Genomic DNA, 24,489 nt, shown 5'->3' with positions numbered 1-24,489 from the left:
CTGTGTGCCATTGTGGAAGAGAACATAAATCTGCACAATTGAAGAGTAATATTTTAGTTAACCGCTCACTGCAGAACCATAGGAGGAACTCTTATATGTTCTGGTGTCATATTAAAATGTGATTTAAAAAAAAAAAAATACATTGAGAGAGTGATCTTTCCATAGTTAAGATCACAACCAGATTCCTGTATTAGTCTTATTTTTAGCTTCCTATAACTTTGGCTAGCAAAATTTGTTTGACATGAAAATTGCCAGGTTCACTTTGAAGGCAAAGCTGAATTTTTCTACGTGATTTGAAGAAATCAGTGTCACTGTTCATTTACAGGTCATTAAAATAATACCTTGGGATTTGAAATGTTGACTTGCCATATAATATTGAACTCAGAGGCATTTGTTCTAATACAAACTTTGAGCAGAGCAAATTAGCTCTTTAATATTTTGCCTATTGAGACAGTTAAAAACATTTACCTTCTGCCTAGTAATTTTAAAATAAGTATTTAAAACTGGTTAGCAGACTTCTACAAAAAGTCACAGAAGGTGGTGAAACAAGGCTTCCAAGGTAGGAGGTGGAATCCCCATCAATGGAGGTTTTTAAGAACAGGTTAAGCAAACAACTGTCAGGGATTTTCTAGGTTTACTTGATCCTGCCTCAGCACAGGGGGCTGGGCTTCATGACTTGTCAAGGTTCCTTATAGCCTACATTTCTATGATTCTATAAGATGAGTAAATCCAGGATAGTTAGCAATGTTTCTGGTGAGGGTTGTGTGAGTGGGAGGAATAGTACCATGTAATACTACTCTGACTTGTGCACTGTGATCTGATTTGAATTAAAAAAAATTGTTATAATGATGACATACACTTATTCTCTTCCACTTCTACTGTACCAGGAGGTTTGAGTTAACTGCTTCCTGCTAAATCAGCCTTTTATGTGAATGTTTCTATTATCATGTGGGGTCTTTGCTGTGAACTCGAATATGATCAGTGCTTCTGTCTGAATGCCATCAAAAGCCCAATTAGTATGGCAGGTTTAAAATGTACAGAATGTTTTTTTGTTTGTTTGTTTTAAATACTCTCCTTGGTGACTGTATTCATAGCACTGCAATCTGTGCTCCTTGAAACATGGTGCTACTTGACATTTGGGTCAACTACATTCTGTCTGAATCTTTCATCAAGGACTAATAAAAAAAAGATGAGAACTTAGGCGGTCTCACGATTTTAATGTCTTCTAACCCTCTAGAGGGAGCATAGTTATTGTTTGTTAAGATTGCAATCTTTTGAGCAGTCTTTCAAGATCACTTGATTGAAAACTGTTACATGGTTAATTGCTTAACTCCTGCGCAGGAGTGTAGTCATGTATGTTTTTGGATTATTGCAGAAGTGGGGAAGTTTTTAGATCTGTAGGGATTACTGTGGTAATAGTGAAACTAACTTCAACTGATCCAACAGTTCATTTAAAAAAAGAAATCAAGGTTCCTAAATGACAACTCTCTATAAAACACTAGGACTTAAAAGCAAGGAAATAAATAATTATGAACCTCATGAATCTTAAACTGCCCACATCATAAACACATTTGTATCAAATATAAGGAAAAGCATATTTCATTGTGGCACAATGTTAACTCGGGTCAGTGGGTTTTTGTTTCATTTCAATATCTAATTTTTCTTTCAAAGGATGCTGTTCAGTGGGAAATACTAGTAGGAAGTGCCAGTAGAGCGCCTGAGACATAATCCCTTGTATCAGAGGCCTGGTATGAAGCAGGCCCTGCTCACAGAATCTGGCAAGAACAGGGCTTATGTCTCAGGCTCTCTTCCTACTACAGTGCCATTCTGATCAGGCCAGTAATCCATCTAGTCTAGTATCCTGCTTCTGACAGTGGCCAGGACCAGATGTTTCAAAGCCCATAGTGGACAAGTTAAGGAATAGTCTATCCATAAAAGAAGCTTCTTTCTAGCTCCCATTAGTTAGTGGTTGGCATATGCTCTTCAGCATAAGTTCTTTTTTTTTTTTTTTTTTTTTTTTTTTAATTGTATAAAGCTGTTTGTTTCATCTACTACAGTGGTGGGCAACCTGCAGCCCGCGGGCCACACATGGCCCATCAGGGTAAGCCACTGGTGGGACGCCAGACCGTTTGTTTACATTTGCACAGACGCCTGCAGCTCCCAGTGGCCACAGTTCACCATTCCCACAGCTCCCATTGGCTGGGAACAGCGAACTGCGGCCACTGGGAGCTGCAGGCGGCCGTGCAAATGTAAACAAACGGTCTGGCAGCCCACCAGTGGCTTACCCTGACGGGTCGCAGGTTGCCCACCACTGATCTAACAGCTGTGGATTTTGTCAATATTTATATAATATAAATATTCCTTTTTGAATCTTACTGAACCCTTGGTATTACTGACACTTTGCAGCAATGAGTTCCACAGGTGCTTAATGCTCTGTTTTATCTTTATATATAAAAACACTTTACTTTGTCATTTTTAATAGTTTGATCAGTTGACAGAATTTTTGTTAAACTGTTCATAATTACTGTGAGAATAATGTATATTTAATTTGATTAAAAACTACATATTCAACATTAATGTACAGCAAAATCATGAATGCACGCATGCACTCATTTTAGCTTGGTATAACTACACATCGACATATTTGATTTGAGAGCGATATAAAATCTCATGCTTCATGGTTTAATAAAATCTTTTTGGGGGGTTAGCATGAGACTTTCATGATTATCAGATTATCTCATATCTGCCTACTGGGGAGTTTCTTGCACCTTCCTTTAAAACATCTGGTGCTTGCCAGTGCTGAAGACAGGATGCTGGACCAGATGGACCATGGGTGTGATCCAATATGACTTTTCCTATATTCCTTTGATTTTGATTTTCTTCTAAAGAGTTTGGTTTTGTCCTATATTTTAAGTTTACTTATGAAAAATAGTATTATGGGAGTGTTGACTACTCTATAGTTAAAATTGAAGTTAGCTTCCCATCATAAGCTAGAATTTCAACCCCCCTCCTAAACTTTGGAAATGCATTCTTCTTTGCCTTCAAAATAAATACCAGTTAAAAATTAGTTTGGCTTGAAAATGGCGTACATTTGGTATTATCTTGAACTACTGTAAATCAAACGCTTTAGACATATGTGGCTTTCAAATTGACACTAGTCCTTTAAGTGACATTAAAGTCACGACAAAAACTCAAGCAATGAGATGCACAGTTAGGAAGATTTCTTGGGTCATCTCTTCCATTTCTCCTTTCCTAAGCAGAATAGTATAAAGATCACAGAAACCTAAGATACTACTTTAGACTTGCTTTAGTTCATCCTTAAATTGCTATCTTGTGGCATGTATAAATACTATTTTACAGTAGGCTTCAAAAATACTTAGCCAGTTGTATTCAAAACAGGAAACTAATGACTAGAAAAATAGCTAATTATGATAGAATTGGTTTGGAAAACTACTTTATTCAATGTACTCCTCTCACGCAGAATAAAGTGTTACATATAATTAGGGGCCTACCAGATTAATGGCTATGGAAATTGTGGCATGGACCGTGAAATCTGGTGTTTGTATACTTTTTACCCTAGGGTAAAAGTATACAAAGGTACACAACGTTTCTCAAACTGGGGGCCCCAACCCAAAAGGGCCTCACAAGTCTACTGTAGGGGGGTTTTGCAGTATTGCCCCCTTCTGCGCTGCCTTCAGAGCTGGGCGCTTGGCCAGCAGCTGCCGTTCTCTGGGCTGTTCAGCGCTGAAGGCAGAGCAGAGAGTGGCAGCTGCTGGCTAAGTGCCTAGCTCTGAAGGCAGCACCTTTGCTAGCAGCAGTGGAGAAGTAAGGGTGGCAGTATCATACCATGCCACTTTACTTCTGTGTTGCTGCTGGTGGTGGCACTGCCTACAGAGCTGGGCACCTGATCAGCAGCCGCTACTCTCCAGCTTCCCAGCTGTGAAGGCAGCGCAGAGGTAAGGGTGGCAATGTAGCAATATATAATGGGCTTGCAACCTCTTTTTGGGTCGGGACCCCCAGTTTGAGAAGCACTGCAGAGAAATCACACATTTATTGCGGGTTGGTCACGGCATAAATAGCAAATTTCGCAGATGTATTACATGGCTATTTATGCTGTGACCAACTTGCAAAAAATGTGATTTCTCTGCGTTTTAAGTAGATCCCTTCATATGATCTGGGATTGCTTATTGATTATTATGCATAATCATGCTATTTACATTAATAGCAGTCTGAAAGCCAGTATTAAGTATTTCATCAGGGCCTTTCTACTTATGAATGTAAATGTAATGTTAGCATTGCTCAGGAAACACAAATGATTCTATTCAACCAGTAGAGTGTCTAAATTAGACTACAACTTAAACTTTGAGGTCTGAAAAATTAATTACAAAAATAATTTATATATACTGCTTGTGCATATGTTTAACACAGCACACTGAAGATAACTAAAAAGCTGTCATTTACTGCAATATTTGTTTTAATTTTCTAATGTTTCACCACTTTTCAAAGATAGACATTGAGAAACCAATTAAATAAATCTGGGGTAGGTTTTCTTCCAGATTTTCTGTATAGAGTGGTGGGTGAAAAGCTAATTTTTCTAGGTTTGCAATGGTAGGGAGACGAAAATTGACCTTTGTCTGAAATTCTAAGAAATTTAAAATTTATTTATTTAATTTAAATTCTAAGATTTGACTAGAGAAGACCGCAAGCCTTTCTGTTTTTGGGTCAGATGAAAAACTTTTGCTTAAAGTTGTCTTTCCTTCTGCAGGGTTACACGTCTTTTTGGAATGATTGTATCTCCTCTGGGTTGCGTGGCTGCATGTTAATTGAATTGGCATTGAGAGGACGTCTTCAACTGGAGGCATGTGGAATGAGGCGCAAAAGTCTATTAACAAGAAAGGTAAGAGGAAGAGGCAAACAAAATCTTATTTTTTCTGTATTGTTCTAAGCAATTGGCTAGGTGTAAATTACAATTTGAATAATGAAAAAAAATCTCTTTGTGTATTTAGATATGTTACCCAATCATGGTTAGGGCCCAAATGTGCTAAGGGCTCTACAGTATACTGATTATGCTGTCAAGTATCGGGGGTAGCCGTGTTAGTCTGTATCTACAAAAACAACAAGGAGTCTGGTGGCACCTTAAAGACTAACAGATTTATTTGGGCATAAGCTTTCGTGGGTAAAAACCTCACTTCTTCAGATGATTATGCTGTGTGTATATGCTTCAGCATCATCACTACTCTGAAGAACTTTTAAATGGAGTTAATGAATTGATGTGCATAACTTGAAAAAATTGAAGCATCTGGGCCCCAATTTAGTAAAATACTTACGTATGTGCCTAATGTAGCACATGATCAGTCTCACAGAAGTCAATGGGACTACTCATATACTCTGAGTTGGGCATGTGCTTATGTACCTTATTGAATCAGGGCCCTACTTAAGCTAAAAATCTGAGTCAGTCTTTAATCCATCACTTTTGCACCTGGATTTTGCAGGTTTTAAATTAAAGTAACTCTTTGTGGCGATTCCTACAATACTTAGGGATTATTAATCATAGCGGCGCTAATGGATGTTTATAAAATCAAGTTATTGAAAAATGGTTAAATGTTGCCTTTTTACCATAAAATAAATTTACTTTTGTGGGCAGACTGCCCTGTCAGCGTTATCTTTTGGTCAACTTTTTTTAAAGCAGAGTTTGAAAACTTTCCAAGCCTCCTCCCAACCTCCTCTACTTCTGAAGAATTGGACCTCTGTTCAGGCAGACAGATCTAACTACTGTTAAGTCTAGTCCAGCAGTATTCAGCCTTAATTTGTTTGCACAGAATCTTTCCCCCCTTCAAAGCCTCATACAGTTTCTTTGGTTTGTCAGACATTCAAGAATGTTTCTTAAAGGCTATATTTATTCTGGATCCTCATACCAATACTGTTTTTCTTCCTAGAATTTTGTTAACTGCTTTTAATGAGCGTCTAAAAGATGTATTATGTGAAATTATATGAATATGTGCACATGTGCAATCAGGAATAAAAAACCAAATAGCCATTTTGCATTTTATTTTGTTATTCGTGTATTTAAAAAAAAATAAAATAAAAGAGAACTTGGAGTTAAAAGATGTTTCAGTCTTAGGTGCTTTGTTTTTCTGGTGTTTGTTGCCATTGAAAGAATACTTCTTTAGTCTCTGTAGTCCCATCTTTCCATATATGAAAGACTTAACCTAAAATGGATGAAAAGGTTATGCGGTGCTTAAGGAATAGCATAGCTAAAAGCCCTAAATGCTCATATTTAAAATGTTCATTCTTTCACCTCTCATACTTATAGGGGCACTTTCAAGGTTCATTTGCTTAGAATTTGACCTACTTTTTGTTTGAAAAGCCATGCATTCTTTATTCCATCAGAATGGAGTGTGCATGCTTTTTACCAAAACAAATGCTAAAATATCAGCAACCGCATAATAAAAAGCGCACAAGAACATCTTGAAGAAACTAATTTATTTTGAGCTTCAAAGAGAGACTTAAATACTGTGGCAAAAATATTTAAACCATGAGGCCTATTGAAATGGAGGGGCTAGTGGATTCAGTTTATCCATCTGATTTTGAAACGTAACAACTTCACAGATTTTAATCTTTGAGGATCACCCAGACCTGTAAGGGATTCTGTCACTGCCTGCCTTGTAATTTTGGGTGCCTTAATGCTATGCTGCTATGGCTCACTGCTGTGACACCAGTAGCCAGCCCACAAGCCTAAAAGTTTCACCCTGGCTTCCACCAGTCTAGTGACTCTTTGCAGGGTAACCCCAGCAGCCTTCCAGTCCTGAGTCTCTCCAAACACGTCTGCCCACAGTTCTGAACTACCGGACATTTGGACTTTCCCCCTCTGGTTCATCATTCCCAAAGGTGTGAAAACAGCCCCATGTTATCAGCTTACTTTGGCACATGCACTCCACACAGTTTGCACAAGAGACCTGCTTGAGGTAAAAAATAAACAAAAACGTTTATTTAATAGAAAAATCACAGATTCAAAGATGAAATAGTAAGGGAAAGCAAACGCATATAAATTACACAAAATAAACATAAAAATGCAACTTTAGGCTTTACACTTCTATGTGAGATAAATTCACTTTTCTAATACCAGTTATCTATTGCCTCTGAACGGTTTCCCAGCATGCCCCCGAGTCCTAAGGGGGGATCCAGCATACACAGACACTGCCCCACCTTCAAGACTGTCTGTGAGTTCTGGATAGCCTTCTCTTCAGCCCTTTCTCTTTTAAGTGTTTGCAGGTTTTTTTCCTCTGACTATGATGGTTCATGGTGGGGGGAATTCCCTCTTAACTGTAATTGTCCATCACTTGTCTTTTCCTGGGTTGTACCATGGATCGTTACTTGTGTCTGACTTTGGGTAAACACCTGGCTGGGGAGGAGTACCTCTCTTCTTTCAGGTGTATTTGAAATTGTAGTACAGATTGAGCACAGAATACTATGTATATAAATGTATAGATTCACAACCACAGTCTGTATACATATCTCATAATAACCATCAAGTTCAGAACATTACAAGCTTTCATAAAAGACCTTACTCAACATATTTTTATGTACAATAACATTGTATACAAGCAGTTGATTCAGTTGATTCCTCTTTGGGGTTCAGACCACCTGTTCTCCCCTGGGGGTGCCTGAACTCTGATTGTCAGCCACACAAGTTAAATATTGGTTGACTTCATTCTTCTGAAGACTTCATTGACTTCTTCTGAGCAAAAGTAATTTTCTTTATGGACATATTGAGACCCTCTAATATGTTTATAATCTTTTTCATTATAAATGTCAAAGGTCTTATCTTTCCATTCTCCTGACAAAGTTCGCATTCACTCCATGTGATGGGGGTTCAAAATGGTGTTATATTTAGGCAGGTTTTCTCAGCCCAGACCACTTCTATCCAATCAAATCCCCAGATGGTTGTCATTCTGCGTCAATGTACTTGTGGTTCCCCTGGCATCATGTGGCCACAGAACTGCTTAACCTTGCGTATCAGGAATCAAATGTCTGCTGCCAGCCTCATTTCCGATATTCATGTTACTGCTCCCAAGACAGTTTGTTGAATCAGGAATTATATATGGCAACACCCTCCCTCTTGGGCCCCCCAATATTTCTCATGCTGTTGCAGACAGTAAATATGGAGCTGATAGGTCTGAGCTGAGAGTAATTGGATGTTCAAGTAGGTTTTAAGACATCCCCTTCCTACACTTGATCAACAGAGACCAATCCATAATCCACTAGTGAGAGACTTTCAAGTGACTTCCTTGGGCATTGGAGTAGGTCTGAGGAAAGCACGCACATGTTCAGGTCAGGCAGTCCTTTGGAATTAGGAAAGGAGAATAACTGAGCAAAATAAATTATAGAAGAGTGTGCTGCTCAGTGCAGGGCAGGGGGAGGTGGATTATAGTATACACTTTAAATCAGAGGTCCCCAGACTGGGGGACATGCTCCCCTAGAGGGGCACGGAGGAATGTGGCAGGAGGTACGGCTGGGGCCCAGGCCAGCCCCCCACTCCCCTGGCTCCACTCCTGGCCACGGCCCTGGCTGCAGCTGCCAGCCCTGCACCCAGGCCCCTCTCATCTGCCGGCCCCACGGCTGCTGGCCCGGGGCCCTGGCTCCCAGCCTCGGCCCATGGCCGGGGCTCTGAACCCGCCCCCAGCTGTGGCCCCAGCCTTGGCCCCGTTACCCCTGTCCGTGGCTTCTCCCACGTGGCCCTGCTCCTGGCCCTGGCTGGGGCGGCGGTGGGGAGGGGGGGAGGGGGCAGACTGGTACAGGGGGAGGGATGTGACCCTGAAAAGTTTGGGGACCACTGCTTTAAATAATTATATTTACATTAAAAATTACTGATCTGTAGGTGGGGAGCATACATAACTGGTTGTTATGGAAACTGTATGCTTTATGTTCTGTCTTTAGTAATCATGGTTTGCTGTGCTCTCAAAAAGTGTGGTACTTTTTATCACAAGCCTCTTCCATTTATTCTTCTACATAATGTCCCAAAACAAAAACGATTTGAAAGCAAAATGCAACTGTCAAATGTTAAGCAAGAGCATAAAGCAGACTTAAATGCTAAATTTGGAGATAAATACAGCAAAATCTAACATTCAAATTCATGGACTCTGCTAAACTTAAGGATGTCAGCATCAGAATGATAGTTATCATTATTGTCAAGTCTCATGATTTTATTGCGAGTCTTTTCATATGTTGGTGTTTCATCTAAAGCCCCACATCTTGGAGACAACTGTTTATGTAAGAATCAGCTTTCATTTAAAAAAAATAGGTTTCTTATCCCAATTGTGGAGAAAAAGTTGAAAATGTGTCCCAGCTGCACCCTGAAAGGTCAGAAACCAAAAGGCAAGTAAAAAGAACCCAATTTTGTTATAATTAAAAAAAAAAAAATTGGGAGAGGAGGGGAAGACGACTCATAATTTTTTAATATTTAGGATTGGCAGCATTGAGTCAGACACCCATAAACAAGTGGATTACCAGACTGTGAGGTCCATACAGTGAAGAACTTGCTTAAAGAGGAGAAGTTTCATATTTAGTACCACTCAACTCCAAAGCAGCACTGCTGCATTGTGGAAAATCAGCAGTCGAACTTCCATATAACAGAAGTATGCATACTCAGCTTCAGGATATGAGACGTAACCAATAGATGGCCAACATTAGTTGGACTAGGTTCCTATCAGAGTTACAGAAAGACACATTTGGCAAGAAAGCTAGTGGCCATTACCTTTGAAAATCAGGGCCTTAATCTCTCTAGGCCTTAGTTCACCAGACTAAAATAGATTTCTCCCTTGTGGGCACTTGGTGCTATGATTGATTTCCTAAGATCATTTCCCCATTTAACAGTGTGGAAAAGGCAGGGTGGTCCTGACCTCCAGGTTGAAAACCTAAGTCAAATTCAGTCCCTAAAAAGAGGCATTTAGAGCAGGCCAGTGATGGTCTGTGAAGTGTTCTGCAAGGGCAGAGACACATTCAGAGGATCTACAGAAGAGAGAAGAAAGAGAGGGTGATTGGGATTGCCCAGCTGCTTGCCTCCATGTAACAGTGCACTGTGTAATCCAATTAACTTCCCCTTGAGTGGAAAACTGGAGAGTAAGAAACAGTTACAAGCAGGTCCCAGTATAGAAGGGAGACAAAGGAAAATAATGATGGGAAACTGGCTGCAGGTAAATGGCAAATTACATGATAAAATACTCCATTTTGAGGCATAATGGAAAAATACCTGATTCCATGGCCACAGAATAACAGAGCCCATAGAGCTTTGATTGAGATGAATGGAGCAATTTACATTTCATAGAGCTGCTAATTCAGGCTGGTGCTGCTGTATTGGTTTATGTTCGGTTCACCTTTTTGAGGCTATCTCCGCAACTGTAAGTACTAGCAAAAAACTTCTTTTTAAATAAGAAAACAACCTCTCTGAAACCCGTTTACATCTCCTCAGGGAGTTATGATCCACAGGGTGAGAAGGCACAACTGCAAACAATCCCAATGTGACGGAAAGATAGGAAGAATAGTAAGAGGCCATTATGGCTCCATCAGGGCTCTTTAATGACCTGAAAATAAAAACAAGAATCCTACAAATAGTAGGAAACACGGACATATTGCTAATGATGAATACAAAATAATAGCACAAGGACATAGGAACAAAATCAGAAAGGCTAAGGCACAAAATGAGTTACAGCTGACAAAGGACATAAAAGTCAATAAGAAGAGCTTCTTTAAATAATTAGGAGCAAGAGAAAGATGAAGGAAAGTGTAGGTCCTCTAGTTAGCAGACCAGCAAGGGGAAGGAACACAAGCCAAAATAAGGAAAGAACAGGTTAAAAAATATTTAAATAAGTTAGATATGTTCAAGTTGGCACGGTCTGATGAAATTCATCCTAGGGTCCTTAAGGAACTAGCTGAAGCAATGTTAGGACCATCAACATTTGTCTTTGAGAACTCTGGAGGACTGGTGAGGTCCCAGAAGGTTGGAGATTGGAAACGTAGTACCTACCTTTAAAAGGGGAACAAAGAGGACCCAGGGAGTTATAGACCAATCAGCGTAACTTGATGTCTAGAAAGATACTGGAATAAATTATTAAAAAATCAGTTTGTAAGCACATTGGGAATGATAGGGTGATGACAAATCCATGTTGGTTGTTACTTAAGAACAAATCATGCCAAACCAGCCTAATTTCCTTCTTTGACAGGGATGCTGGCATAGTGGATCGGAGGGAGCTGTAGATGTGATACCTGGATTTTTAGTAAGACTTTTGACACAGTTTCACATGACATTCTCATAAGCAAACTAGGGAAATATGGTCTAGATGAAATTAGTATAAACTGAGTGCAAAACTGGTTGGTTAAAAGACCATACACAGATAGTTACCAGTAGTTCACTGTCAAACTGAGAGGATGTATCTAGTGGTGTCCTGCAGGGTCTGGCCTGGGTCTGGTACTAGTCAATATTTTCATAATTACTTGGATAATGGAGTGGAGAGTATGCTTATAAAACTTGCAGATGACATCAAGCTGGGAGGGGGTTGTTGCTTCCCCTTTGGAAGACAGCAGTAGAATACAAAATTACCTTGACAAATTGGAGAATTAATCTGATTTCAAGAAGATGAAATTCAATAAAAATAAGTGTGTAAAGTACTACAAAGAAAAAAGGAAGGAAAAATGAGACGCACAACTACAAAATGGGGAATAACTGATGAGGCAGTAGTACTGCTGAAAAGGGTTATAACGGATCTCAAATTGAGGGCGATTAAACAATGTGGTAGACTTACAACAGAGGCTAATATTATTCTGGGGTGTATTAACAGGAGTGTCATATGTAAGACATGGGAGTAATTGTCCCACTCTACTCGGCACTAATGAGGCCTCAGCTGCAGTACTGTGTCCAGTTCTGGGTGCCACATTTCACGAAAGATGTGGACAAATTGGAGAGAGTCCGGAGGAGAGCAACTAAAATAAGTTTTAGAAAACCTGACCTATGAGGAAAGGTTTAAAAAATCTGGCTGTGTTTAGCCTTGAAAAAAGAAGGAGGGGGGACCTGATTAGTCTTTAGATATGTGAAGGGCTGTTATAAAAAGGATAGTGATTGATTGTTCACCATGTCCACTGAAAGTAGGACAAGAACCAATCAACTTAATATGTAGCCAGGGAGATTTAGGGTTGATATTAAAAACTCTCTGTCTATAAGGGTAGTTAAGCACTGTAATAGGCTTGCAAGGGAAGTTGTGGAATCCTTTAAGAACAGGTTAGACAGACACCTGTCAGGGTGGTCTAGATAATCCTGCCTTAGTGCAGGGAGCTGGACTAGACAACCCCTCAAGGTTCCTGCTAGCCCTACATTTCTCTGAGTCTATGAAATATAGCTGTTATGATAACCACAAAAAGTAGTAGTAAACTATGGCCCCTCTTTGTTCTTGTGATTTAAAATGTCATATAGATCTGTTCTTCCCAGTTTGGCTGGGGATTAGATATGATGGATGCCTTGCCTATTAGAAATACAAACCTATGCATTTTGTGCCACAAACTAAGGAACTGTCTATTAATGCAGATCAAACCACCACATATCACTTGAATGTCTTTAGGCATTTGGTCCTATCAGACTAATTTATTAGTTTTATGCCATCTGCTTCTGAACATTATTTTCTTTGTCGTATGGCTTCATCACACTGTTTACAGTGCTGAAAGTCAGATTTTCATGTTCCTGCCCCAATGATAGATAACTGCATGGCAGATCTTCGCTTTTTAAAAAGTGGTTCTCAGTTTTGCTGCTATAGCAATACTCATAGAGTTTGAGGGCAGCAGGGGCCACCAGATCATCTAGTCTGACCTCCTGTCTATCACAGGCCGCCAACATGCTAAATCCAACAATCCAGACACTTGGGGTTGTCCCCTTCCACATCATTAAGTGGAAATTGAAAACATTGGATTTTGAATGATATCAGTCCCTATATCAAATGTGCTTGCTAGAACAGAGTGATTTAGTTGTTTCTAGAATGTTGAAGTCCCCCCCAATATTCAGTCTTGATAGCGAATCACATCTAGAGGAAACTTGCGTTTACCAGTCACCTGATAGCACCCTCCTCCAGAAGGTTCTAATTTTACCAATGTCATGGAGTCCATGATTTTTGGGAGGAGGGCTAATTTAATATTCGTGCTCGGACAGATTTTTTTTTTTTTAGGTAGGTAGTATGATGGTAGACAGGGCTCTATATGAGCATAGGATTGGGATCCAACTGCTCTTGTCCTAAATTCCATGTACGCTGCGCAGCTGTACCCCATCTCCAGAGTGCAGGGAGGACAGGGACATGACAGGGCTCAGGACACAGGGAGCTTGCTGGAAACTGCTGCTGTGTCTGAACTTGCTGATCTACTTAAAAGGGCAGCATACTTAAAGGGCCAATGCGTGTCTGTCTGTCTCTCTCACTCTGTGTGTCTGTCATACTCACCTCCTCCCAACACATAATTGTGTTGTTGTTGTTACTTCTTTCAAAGTGTGTTATTTTAATTGTTTGACTGGTCTGTGCATTTCATAATTTTTATTTCTCTCTCGCTTAAATTTAATTCTTTTAGTGAGTTCTAAAATGCCTAACCTGTCCTGGCTGGAGTAATTATCCCTATGGTAACTTTTTAAAAATATATATTATATCTAGGTTTTTGGTTTCTACTGGTGGTGCACATCTGCACAGTACCTCAATATGGTGCATATAACAAAATTCATTCCGCACATGGATGGAAAAAAATAGAGGGAACACTGCTCTTGTGTTGTAATTCCAGATTTGACTCTCTTTTGGGCCTTAGACAAAAAAAACTTCCTGATTTCCCTGGAGTTCTGTGAGGATTGGTTTAGTTTTAAAGCACTTTGAAAATGAAAACTTTTGTGTAAGTGTTACAAATATTGAATATATGACTGGATTTTCTTCAAGAATGCCACTGATACTGTTGAGGCTCCAAGAAACCTGCATTTGAGAATGGGTCTCAGTTAAATTAATATCTCATTTCACTGTTGCATGGAATTGTTGCTATTGTTTAAATATACTAAAAATCGGTAATGCAATTCTTCTGCATTATGTCTTTAATGTAGGATATGAAATGAGAATTGTGCTGCATATATTTGCATGCAGATACCTTTTTTTTTTTTTTTTTAAGTAAATAAAAATCATGTCACCAGATGTCAACTGCTGAGCAGCAGCTTGCTATTTACAACAGAAAGACCATAACATTGCTATGGAAGAGAGTGAATTGCAGCTAGTGGGAGACCATAAAGAAATTTTGATGAATAGTTACCTGCTGAAATGTCAATTCTAAAAATTGAAATGTAGTAAAGTTAAGCAATAAAGGTTACTTTGGATGGTTCAGTAAGTCTGACTAATAAAACTTAATCAGAGATTCTCTTTACATAATGATTAAGTTTCAGAGTTGGGAACAGTATTTGTAAAGTCTGTCTATAAATGACTCTACTTGATAATTACACAGTACTTACTTTTCACAGTTAAATTCTTGGCGGCCTTAATTTTTTGTACAGCAGAAGTACAAACTGTAAGTCACCAGGTATGGTAAAATGAGGTTTTAACTAAAGCTGCCCTGCAGGTTCTTCAGAGAGAAAGAGGAAATTGGTGGTGGTTTTTAAATTGGGTTTAAATTGTTTCAAACAGGATGTTCCTGATCAAGATGTAATGTGCACTGTTGAGAACTGCAGATCAAATGTAATAGTGTTGTGTGGTATTAAGGGGTATTTTCCCAGTTTTTATCCTAGATGTTTAAGGTGTATAAAATGAGATGAAAATACAGGAGGATGACGTGTAATGCATTCTTTTACTTGCTGTCAGGTCATCTGCAAGTCAGATGCTCCCACAGGGGATGTTCTACTTGATGAAGCTCTGAAGCACATTAAGGAAACCCAGCCTCCTGAAACAGTACAAAACTGGATTGAACTGCTTAGTGGTAAGATGTCAACATAGGATTTTTAAATATTTAAAAAAATAATTCTCGTTAACTGTCATCACTGGATTAGAGGAAATATTGTAAGCTTCTTGGGGAAGTGCCTGATCCTTGGTGTGTTGCAGCACTTATCAAAGTTGAGGCCAGTTGGATAATACAAGTAACTGCTGGTACTGCCTTAACTAGATAGAAGGGATCCAGATGTAAAATTTGGGGATACTAATTGCCTGGCACATCAGATTTTGAGGGATATTAAGCCAAAATATTTGGGAACACCACATCTCCTCTGTTGAGAAATAACAGTTGAATCCACAATAACACAAGCCTTCCTCTCCAAGTTATAAGAGACTTTTCCCTCTTATCTGGAAGAAGGGATCGCTTCAGTTCAGGTTACATCCTTATAGTTTATTGTTCATGTCCTCCAAAGATCTTGCCTACATCCTCCAGTGAAGAAATGGAAGTGAGGAATTGATATTTCAAATTTAAAACAAGGACATAATTAAATTGGAGATTTTATAAATCAAAACAAGCCCACAACTTCCTTTACTTTTGTTTCAGAATTCACCATTCAGAGAAACGTATAAAATATTTTGAAATTTGACTAATCAGAATAGTCAGTTCTAATCTCTTCAGAATGAAGGATGCAAGATCACTTATTGGGGCACAATTGCCTTGATACAGTTCCACAAATAGGTTTTAAGAGATGGAATGCAAATTAGATTATACCATTACTGAAGAAAATGTTAATTGCAAGTACACTTAAATCCATGACAGTTGTTCTCCACATAGTGCATCAATTGCACTGAAATGAAAAGGGAATTCTACCACTGAATGATGATCATCTTGTTTTATGCAGTGCCTTTCCATCTCAGTGTAGCAAGACTCATTACAAAGTTGTTTGTCTGAAGGATGGATTAATTTAAATCAAAATGATTTAAATTGCCAGTTTCAGTCATGATTTAAATCAGCAAGCAGGAAACCTCGATTTTAATCATTTGTTTTTAATCTTGTTTCACCTTTGTACTTTTTAGGAATTTTCCTAAAAAATGGTTCATTCTCATTGGTTGGTATAACCATTGAAATGTGTTGATTTGCAAACATTAAATAGCCTTTATGCTAAATATGGTACTAATTTTTGCTAACAAGGGGATATGCTATCTATACTCATTTATTTAAGCAGTTATATAACTTAAGTATACATTTATTTGGATTCTTAATTTTTACATTATTTATGTTAGAAAATGGTGAATGATACATTTCGTATTTGCTAGATGATATTTTACTCAGGATTTGTCAAGCTGTATTTGGATGGAAATTAGAATGCAATTAAAAATATGCAAAAACCTGTTTTAAAATTGTTTTATATTAGTAAAATAAAACTATTTTGGGTTGTAAACTTATTTTTTCCCTTGTGTATACAAGAACATGTTTTACATTTTAAACTAATTTATTAAACAAAGAAAGTATTAACTGTAGTTAGTGAATTGACTGTTTCTGGTCACCATGTGCCAGATGTTCAAAAATATTTATGTGCCTAAAAATGCAGGTGGATGCCTAATGGGATTTTCAGAAGTAACTAGGTGTCCAACTCACATTAAAAGAAGATGAAATCAACATGAAACCTGCTTAAACACTGTTTAAAAATCCCACTGGCATCTGTTTGCATTATTAGGGGTCTGTTTTTAAAAATCTGGCCCCATAACCTTTAAGTTTTTAGAATTGGTGGATCTCACCTCCCACCTCCTTGATTTTATTCATTGACTAGGAAAGGAACATAACTATACTGGGTCAGGCCAATGGTCCATCTCACCCAGTATTCTATCTTGTGACAGTGGCTGGTGCAAGATGCTTCAGAGGGAATGAACAGAACAGGGCAATTATCAAGTGATCCATTCCCTGTCATCCAGCCCCACTTTCTGTTAGTCAGAGTTTTAGGGACACCCAGAGTATGTGGTTGCGTCCTTGATCATCTTGGCTAATAGCCATTGATGGACTTATCCTCTATGAACTTATCTAATTCTTTTTTGAACCCAATTATACTTTTGGCCTTCACAGCATCCCCTGGCAATGAATTCTACAGGTTGACTGTGCGTTGTGTGAAGAATTGCTTCCTTATGTTTGTTTTAAACCTACTGCCTATCAACTTTATTTGGTGACTCCTTGTTCGCGTGTTATGTGAATGGGTAAATAACACTTCCCTATTCACTTTCTTTACTCTATTCATGATTTTATAAACCTGTATCAGATTCCCCCCCCCTTAGTGGTCTCTTTTCCAAGCTTGAACAGTCCCAGTGTTTTTAATCTCTCCTCATATGGAAGCTGCTTCATACTTCATACTGTACTTTTTCCAATTCTAATATATCATTTTAGAAATGAAGCAACCAGAACTGCACTCAGTATTCAAGGTGTGGGTGTACATTGGATTTATATAGTGCCATTATGATATTTCTTGTTTTATTATCTATCCCATTCCTAATGGTCTCTAACATTCTGTTCACGTTTTTGACTGCCATTGCACATTGAGTTGATGTTTTCAGAGAACTATCCACAATGACTCCAAGATCTCTTTCCTGGATGGTAACAGCTAATTTAGACCCAGCACCATTTTGTATGTATAGTTGGGATTATGTTTTCCAACGTGCATTACTTTGCACTTATTAACATTGAATTTAATCTGCTGTTTTGTCACCCAGTTTTGAGAGATCCCTTTGTAACTCTTCATAGTCAGTTTTGGACTTACCTATCTTGAGTGATGTTATATCATCTGCAGACTTCGCCACCTTACTGTTTACCCCATTTTCCAGATCATTTATGAATATGTTGAACAGCACTGGTCCCAGTACAGATCCTCGGGGAATCCTGCTGCTTACCTCTCTCCATTGTGAAAACTGATCATTTATTCCTACCCTTTGTTTCTTGTCTTTTAACCAGTTACTGATCCATGAGTGGAATTTCCCTCTTATCCCATGACTGCTTACTTTGCGTAAGAGCCTTTGGTGAGGGACCTTGTCAAAGACTTTCTGAAAGTCCAGCCAAGTACAGTATATCCAGTGGATCACCCTTGTCCACATGCTTATTGACACCATCAAAGAATTCTGATAGGTTGGTGAGGCATGATTTCCCTTTACAAAAGCCATGTTGACTCTCCCCAAACATATTGTATTCATCTATGTGTCTGATAATTCTGTTCTTTACTATAGTTTCATCCAATTTGTGTTGTACTGAAGTTAGGCTTACTGACCTGTAATTGCCAGACTTGCCTCTGGAGCCTTTTTAAAAAGTTGGCATTACATTAGCTATCCTCCAGTCATCTGCTACAGAGGGTGATTTAAATGATAGGTTACATACTACAGTTAATTGTTCTGCAATTTCATATCTGAGTTCCTTTGGAACTCAAGTGAATACCATTTGGTTCTGGGTATTTATTACTGTTTAACTTACCAGTTTGCGCCAAAATCTCCTCTATTAACACTTCATTCTGGAACAGTTCCTCAGATTTGTTACCTAAAAAGAATGGCTCATGTGTGAAAATCTCCCTCACCTCCTCTGCAGTGAAGACCCATGCAAAGAATTCGTTTAGCTTCTCTGCAAGGGCCTTGTCTTCCTTGAGTGCTCCTTTAGCACATTGATCGTCCAGTGGCCATATTGATTGTTTGGCAGGCTTTCTGCTTCTGGTATATTTACATTTTTTTGCTGTTTTTCTTTCTGTCTTTCTTTCTGTCTTTTTGTCTTTTGCTAGTTGTTTTTCAAATTTGGTTTTGGCCTGCCTAATTATACTTTTACACTTGACTTTCCAGAGTTTATGCTTCTTTCTATTTTCCTCTGTAAGATTTGCAGACTGCCTCTTTTACTTTGTTTAGTCACAATGGCAGTTTTTTCATTGAGCCTCTATTGTGTTGTTTTTAAATCGTTTCCATGCAGCTTGCAGACATTTTACTCTTGTGACTGTTCCGTTTAATTTCCATTTAACTAGGTTCCTCATATTGTGTAGTTTCCCTTTTTGAAGTTAAATGCTACTGTGGTGGATTTCTTTCCTCCCTCCTCCTCCTCCCAGAAAGATGTTAAATTTAATTACATTATGGCTGCTTTTACTAAGCAGGTCAGCTCTATTCACCTCTTGAACCAGATCCCGTGTGCCACTTAGGACTAAAAAAGCTTTCTTGCTTTTTCAACTCCAAACTGGTTTCTCAATTTTGAATGAAATAGTCCACATGAAGAAAATATTCTCTTTGCACCAGCTGCTAGCAAACTGAAACCAAAAGTAATTAAGGCAAAAGGTTCTCTGCTCAGCAGAAACTAAAAGTACTTACATCTGTAAAAATATAAATGCCAGCATTTGCTCCATTATAAAGACTGAAAATAATATAGATACTTAATGCAGTACATAACGTTGTGACGTATTTATAAAACTTGAGTTGACTTCAAATATGATTTTCCCCCTGATTCTATATATAAATTAAAAAATCAGCACCCTCTAACTCATTAAAATTTGAGGAGGGTTCATTGATGCAGCATATTTTATTTAAATTATTTGACTAGAATATAGTAAAATTATGCCTTAACATAAATTGTCATAATTTCAATTTAATTTTAAACAAGTTTATGTTAAACAAAGAAAAATGTATTTAAATTAAATGTATCTGATTTTTTAAAATCATCTCTTTTTATCCACCCTATTTGTCTCCGTTACTTCACCCAGAATGGAAATGAAATGCAGCTACTCTTACATGGATTGTAGCTGTTGTTGAACACTACAGAGCAACGCTATGTAGTTTAGAAAAGAAAGTGAAGAAAACTACTGTGTTCAATGGAAACTACAACATGACTTCAGGACAGGCAGAATGAAGTTAGAGGGCTAAAATCAGTGTTCCCTTGAGATTTCTCCCCCCCCCCCCCTTCTGTATAGCACAAATAACTCAGATCAGTATTTAAATTAGAGTGGAGTCTCATTCCCTCCCTTCCTTCCTTCCCTCTTCACTGATTCACCTTTTCTCCCACTTCATTTCATACTTCACATTCATTATCACTATCCCTCCTCTCTCTTCTTTCACTGTGCATGAATTAATGGGAGAGGGAAAGAAAGGAGAAGAGGGGAAAGAACAGTTTTGTGATTTAATAGGAATTCTGGTTAACGGCCCTCTAATCCTGCAAATATTTCTACAGCTTGTAAAGGCATTTACTTTTCTTATCCAAAATACCTCATTCATATTAGCATACTGCCTGTTTCCCCATGCTGAGCGTACTAGGCCAGTCCTGATTCAAAGGTCATGTAATGTGTCACCAACACCCTAGGTTTTCCTTTAAGGTCTCATCCATATTTTGACCTGGTTTGACCCTTCTGAGCTTTGAGCTCTGAGGAGATCACAGCCGAAGGTGGATATGCCTGAAAGCTAGATCAATCTTCTTTATTTATACTCTGTTATTTGGTGGCTGGTTTGGGGGTAGGATTTGGGAATCCTTGGTTTAGGGAACTGCTTTTTGAAGAATAATATTTGGATTTTTAAATAGACTTCACAACAACACACAGTTTTTGTTTTTTAGTATTTTGGCTGAAGACTTTTCCTGGGGAAAAGCCACTCGTATCTTAAATTAGTGCAGTATAATGTAAGTGAGAGAGAAAGGAAGATTCTATTTAAGAAGGTTGCTTACGTGACCTCTTCCAGAGTCATCATGGAAGTGCAAATTGGGCCATTTTAAGGCAACGTTTTTCAAGCAGGCGTGGTTCCTAAGGTGATCCCTACGGAAAGCAGCCTACAGAACATGCAAACTTGTGTCAGAACATCCACTGTTTCTGAAAATATAACCACCACGTCTAAATCTCTAGTAGTGCAGTTCAGTGTAGTTGGACACAAGGTGTCACCAAACTACTCATTTTATTAGCACCAACGATCTACATCTGAGTAGTACAAACACCTAAAAAAGCAAGGAAACAATTAGCTAATATTCCCTACTTACTTTCTCTTACTGTGATCCATTATTTAGGCACAGTTTCAGGACCCACCGGAGGAAACCACGTTGAATCAGGCAGGGCTGGTAGAGAGCCCTGTGTCGTTCACTAGGCAATAATGTGCATGCTGAAGGAGTCATACGTTCACAGGATCTTTGAGTCACACTACAAAACTTTACAGTCAGTTTTTGATTACATTTGTAACTTATTATATAGACATGTGCAGCACACCCTGTGTTTCCTTGAAATGTTCTGAAGGAATTACACCCGCTACAATTTAAACATTTTTATTGTATATATGCAAAATGGCATTTTCAAAGGCCTGTAACTTGCCAAATCGGAACATTTGTCATAGAAATGTACGAAAGCCCTTATGAAGAAGAGCCATCTCCATGCCAAATTTTGAACTTTCATCTCCTTGCTAGCTTTTCAAAAAGATATTTTTTTTATATGAGGGAAACTTTTTTGTTTGTATGTTTTTGGGTCTTATCTTTTCTTTCTTAAAAAATTAATCTTCAACAGACTAGGCATCTAAAATTTCAGCCCACAAGATAAAAGCTTAAGCAGGTTACGAGTGACTAAAAACAAGAGTTAAATTGAAATGTTTGTCAATCTTAGCTAAGCAGTAGCCATTGCTGTAATACTCTGCACTTATTTACATGGTTTTACCCAAAATATTTAAGGTTAAGTAAAATACTTTTTAAAATTTTGTTCTTCTCCTTTAACAATGTGTTTGGAAATGCCTTTCCTTATTTCATGTAAACATCATAGCTTTCTTCAGGCATTACAAGAAGACGTATAGTAGAGGGTGGATGGTCACCTTTATCTCAGATTTGTCTATAAAAAGGAAATGAGTATAAAACTAACCAGATAAAGCAATTAGAACGATATCTGGGATAAGAATCAGCATTAGCACAACTTTGTGGCAGAAAGAATGGCAATGGCTGAAAACGACAGTTTCCCAGCCTTTTCAAGTGGCAGTGCTGGAAATGGACAACTGGGAAAGATTGGAGAGACATTTTCTTCACTAAGAATTATTTTTATTCATCGTTTTCCTCTGTTTCTTCTCCACTTTCCCTGGTTTTCTTACATACATAAGTGATGACAAATATATAGTAGTAACAAAGTCATCACTTAGCTTGCATCTCACCTTCAACAGAGTGCAAACAAACCAGCTACATGTTTTATGTAAGTTTGAGTGCCCTGAAGTTGTTCAGGGAGGCACTCTTACGTTCCACTTGTCTAAGCCTATATCTGCTGGCCAGAGGTTAGAAGAGAGCTGCCAGTAGTATGGCATCTTTCTGCACTAAGTCACTATATTAATTGAAGCTTTTATTTCTGCACTACAAAAAAAGTAAACACTTGTCCTTGTTAATAGTCAAGGTAGGAGCTAAACCTTGATTAACTGATTTTTTTGTTTCTTTTTTAGGTGAGACATGGAATCCATTAAAATTGCACTACCAGTTACGAAATGTGCGTGAACGATTAGCTAAAAACCTAGTGGAAAAAGGTGTATTGACGACAGAGAAACAGAACTTCCTTCTTTTTGACATGACTACCCACCCTCTCACCAACAACAATATAAAACAGCGTCTCATCAAGAAAGTTCAAGAAGCAGTTCTTGACAAATGGGTGAATGACCCTCACCGCATGGACAAGCGCTTGCTGGCTCTCATTTACTTAGCCCATGCTTCAGATGTTCTTGAGAACGCTTTTGCTCCCCTACTGGATGAGCAGTATGATTTAGCCACAAAGAGAGTGCGGCAGCTTCTGGATTTAGACCCTGAAGTTGAATGTCTGAAGGCCAACACAAATGAGGTCCTCTGGGCTGTTGTAGCTGCCTTCACAAAATAACTGCGATCAGATTGAAGTGTTCTTCTCTCTTCTTTATGTAAAGCAGTTGTTTCTCTTCTATTGACTATTCATGTTTTCTGTAATTTGTACCTTCTCACATGATGAATCAGCTCTTGTTTCACAGGAATGATAGGTGGCGTATTCCCTCTCCCTTTGTGTATCTGTATACGGATTCTGCTGGTACAAGAGACTTTCCTGTTTAAAAAAAGTTTTGCTGCCATATTGGCATTCCGTTCCCTATTAAATTACAGTTACCTGAAATTCTTAGTTTAGTCCATTTTTCACTCTTTGGTTGCTGGAATGGTTTAACTTGGAAAGCACCTCAAGAAAGAAATGTGCATGCACTGTTGGATCACCAAGTCTCGGGTTGATGCAGATGTGTACACGCATCAGTAGCATTCTGCCGTGCCGTTCATACAAAAGTCACAAAAAGGCCTTTTAAATCACCAAAGTTAAATATTGAAGTGTCTGTCAGGACATTTTATATATAGACATTGGTTCAAATGTGCTTAACAAAATTATTTTAAAATTAGAATATCCATTAAACATCTCCGCAAATAGTTAATGTAAAATGCCCCATAAGTTTTACCTCTCATGTAAATCTCTTGTGTACTTAACATTTTGTTATATTACAACTCTGAATTACGAGGCTAGTGTAGACAGGTCCAGTTGTTTCACAAAGCAGTTTGGGATGGGATACATTCCATTATATTCTGTATATAGTTTGAATTGTATATTAACAGCCCCCCATCTTTGTATTTTGCAAGATTTAATTAGTTGTACACCTGTGCCCCTTACTTGCTTTCAGCCACTGCCATTGGACGGAAAGATGGGCCTCTTATAAAGAGCATGTGTGTGAACTCTGTGTGTTCCCAATGTCTATGGAGTTGTACCATCCAGGTACAACTCAGCCTAAGCATCGCCTTTTATACTGTTTGTTGTATGGAAAGGAGACCAGTTGCCGTCATTGTTTATATTATTTCTGTATGGAAGAGGCTTGTGACCAGTACAGTTCTTGAGTGCAGTTTTTAATTTTGTTTGTACACAAGTTAATGTTTGTCTCTTAAATGTCATAATCTACTTACACTTAAAAAAATCAAATGTCAAACCTAGGAGGTCTTGCATGTAAATTGTTAGCAAGTAATGACTACAGTTCAGATGACTAAGATTTCTGTAATGGGAAGCTCTACTATGTTCATTATTTTATATACAATTATGTTCATTAGCACAATGTAAAAAATATAAACTTTGGCTTTTTAAAGTTTATTACCTCTTTACCACTGCTTGTTATCTGCCACTGGTTTCACAGTGTAAATATTATGCATTGAGCAAATTAAACTTTTTTTTCCTCATAACATGCATACTAATAGTGGGGCTTACAGGTGTTTAGAAACTTTTTGGTTAACATTCAGAGCAAAAATACTAAGTGGTGTATAACTGTAGAGTTGAAGTTTAAGGGATCCCTAATCTGTATACTAGCTTTTTACCTACAGTAAATAAACTATGATCTTGAAAGTGCCTGAAACAGAGCAAGCATGTCATTTGTGTTTTGTGTTAACTAGAAAAATCTTATTTTGAGTTGAAAGTTTTAGTTGATATCCCTTTTATTGGAAGGAGATTGTTTTTACATTGTGAATGAAATACTCAATTGTTACTGCCAGTGTTAGTGTCTCATGTGTCCTACAGATTTGGGTGACTGGTACAAGACAATCTAAAGCTGGGTA

At 38.2% G+C, this 24,489-nt stretch overlaps 1 protein-coding gene across 1 annotated transcript in view; it reads left to right on the top strand.

Annotated features, from left to right (window-relative positions):
- Window positions 1-24,288, top strand: part of GOLPH3 (golgi phosphoprotein 3) — a 48,730-nt gene extending 24,442 nt beyond the window's left edge. The window contains exons 2-4 of the mRNA XM_065406074.1: window positions 4,766-4,897; window positions 14,853-14,967; window positions 22,341-24,288. Of these exons, the coding sequence (XP_065262146.1) occupies window positions 4,766-4,897; window positions 14,853-14,967; window positions 22,341-22,765 (672 nt within the window). The 3' untranslated portion in view covers window positions 22,766-24,288. The remainder of the gene's footprint in view (window positions 1-4,765; window positions 4,898-14,852; window positions 14,968-22,340) is intronic.
- The last annotated feature ends 201 nt before the right edge of the window (window positions 24,289-24,489 follow it).

The sequence above is a fragment of the Emys orbicularis genome, chromosome 6 (assembly GCF_028017835.1).
Source record: "Emys orbicularis isolate rEmyOrb1 chromosome 6, rEmyOrb1.hap1, whole genome shotgun sequence".
In the NCBI taxonomy this organism is placed as follows: domain Eukaryota; kingdom Metazoa; phylum Chordata; order Testudines; family Emydidae; genus Emys; species Emys orbicularis.
Note: the sequence above shows the minus strand (reverse complement) of the source record. Positions and strands in the feature narration are given on the sequence as shown.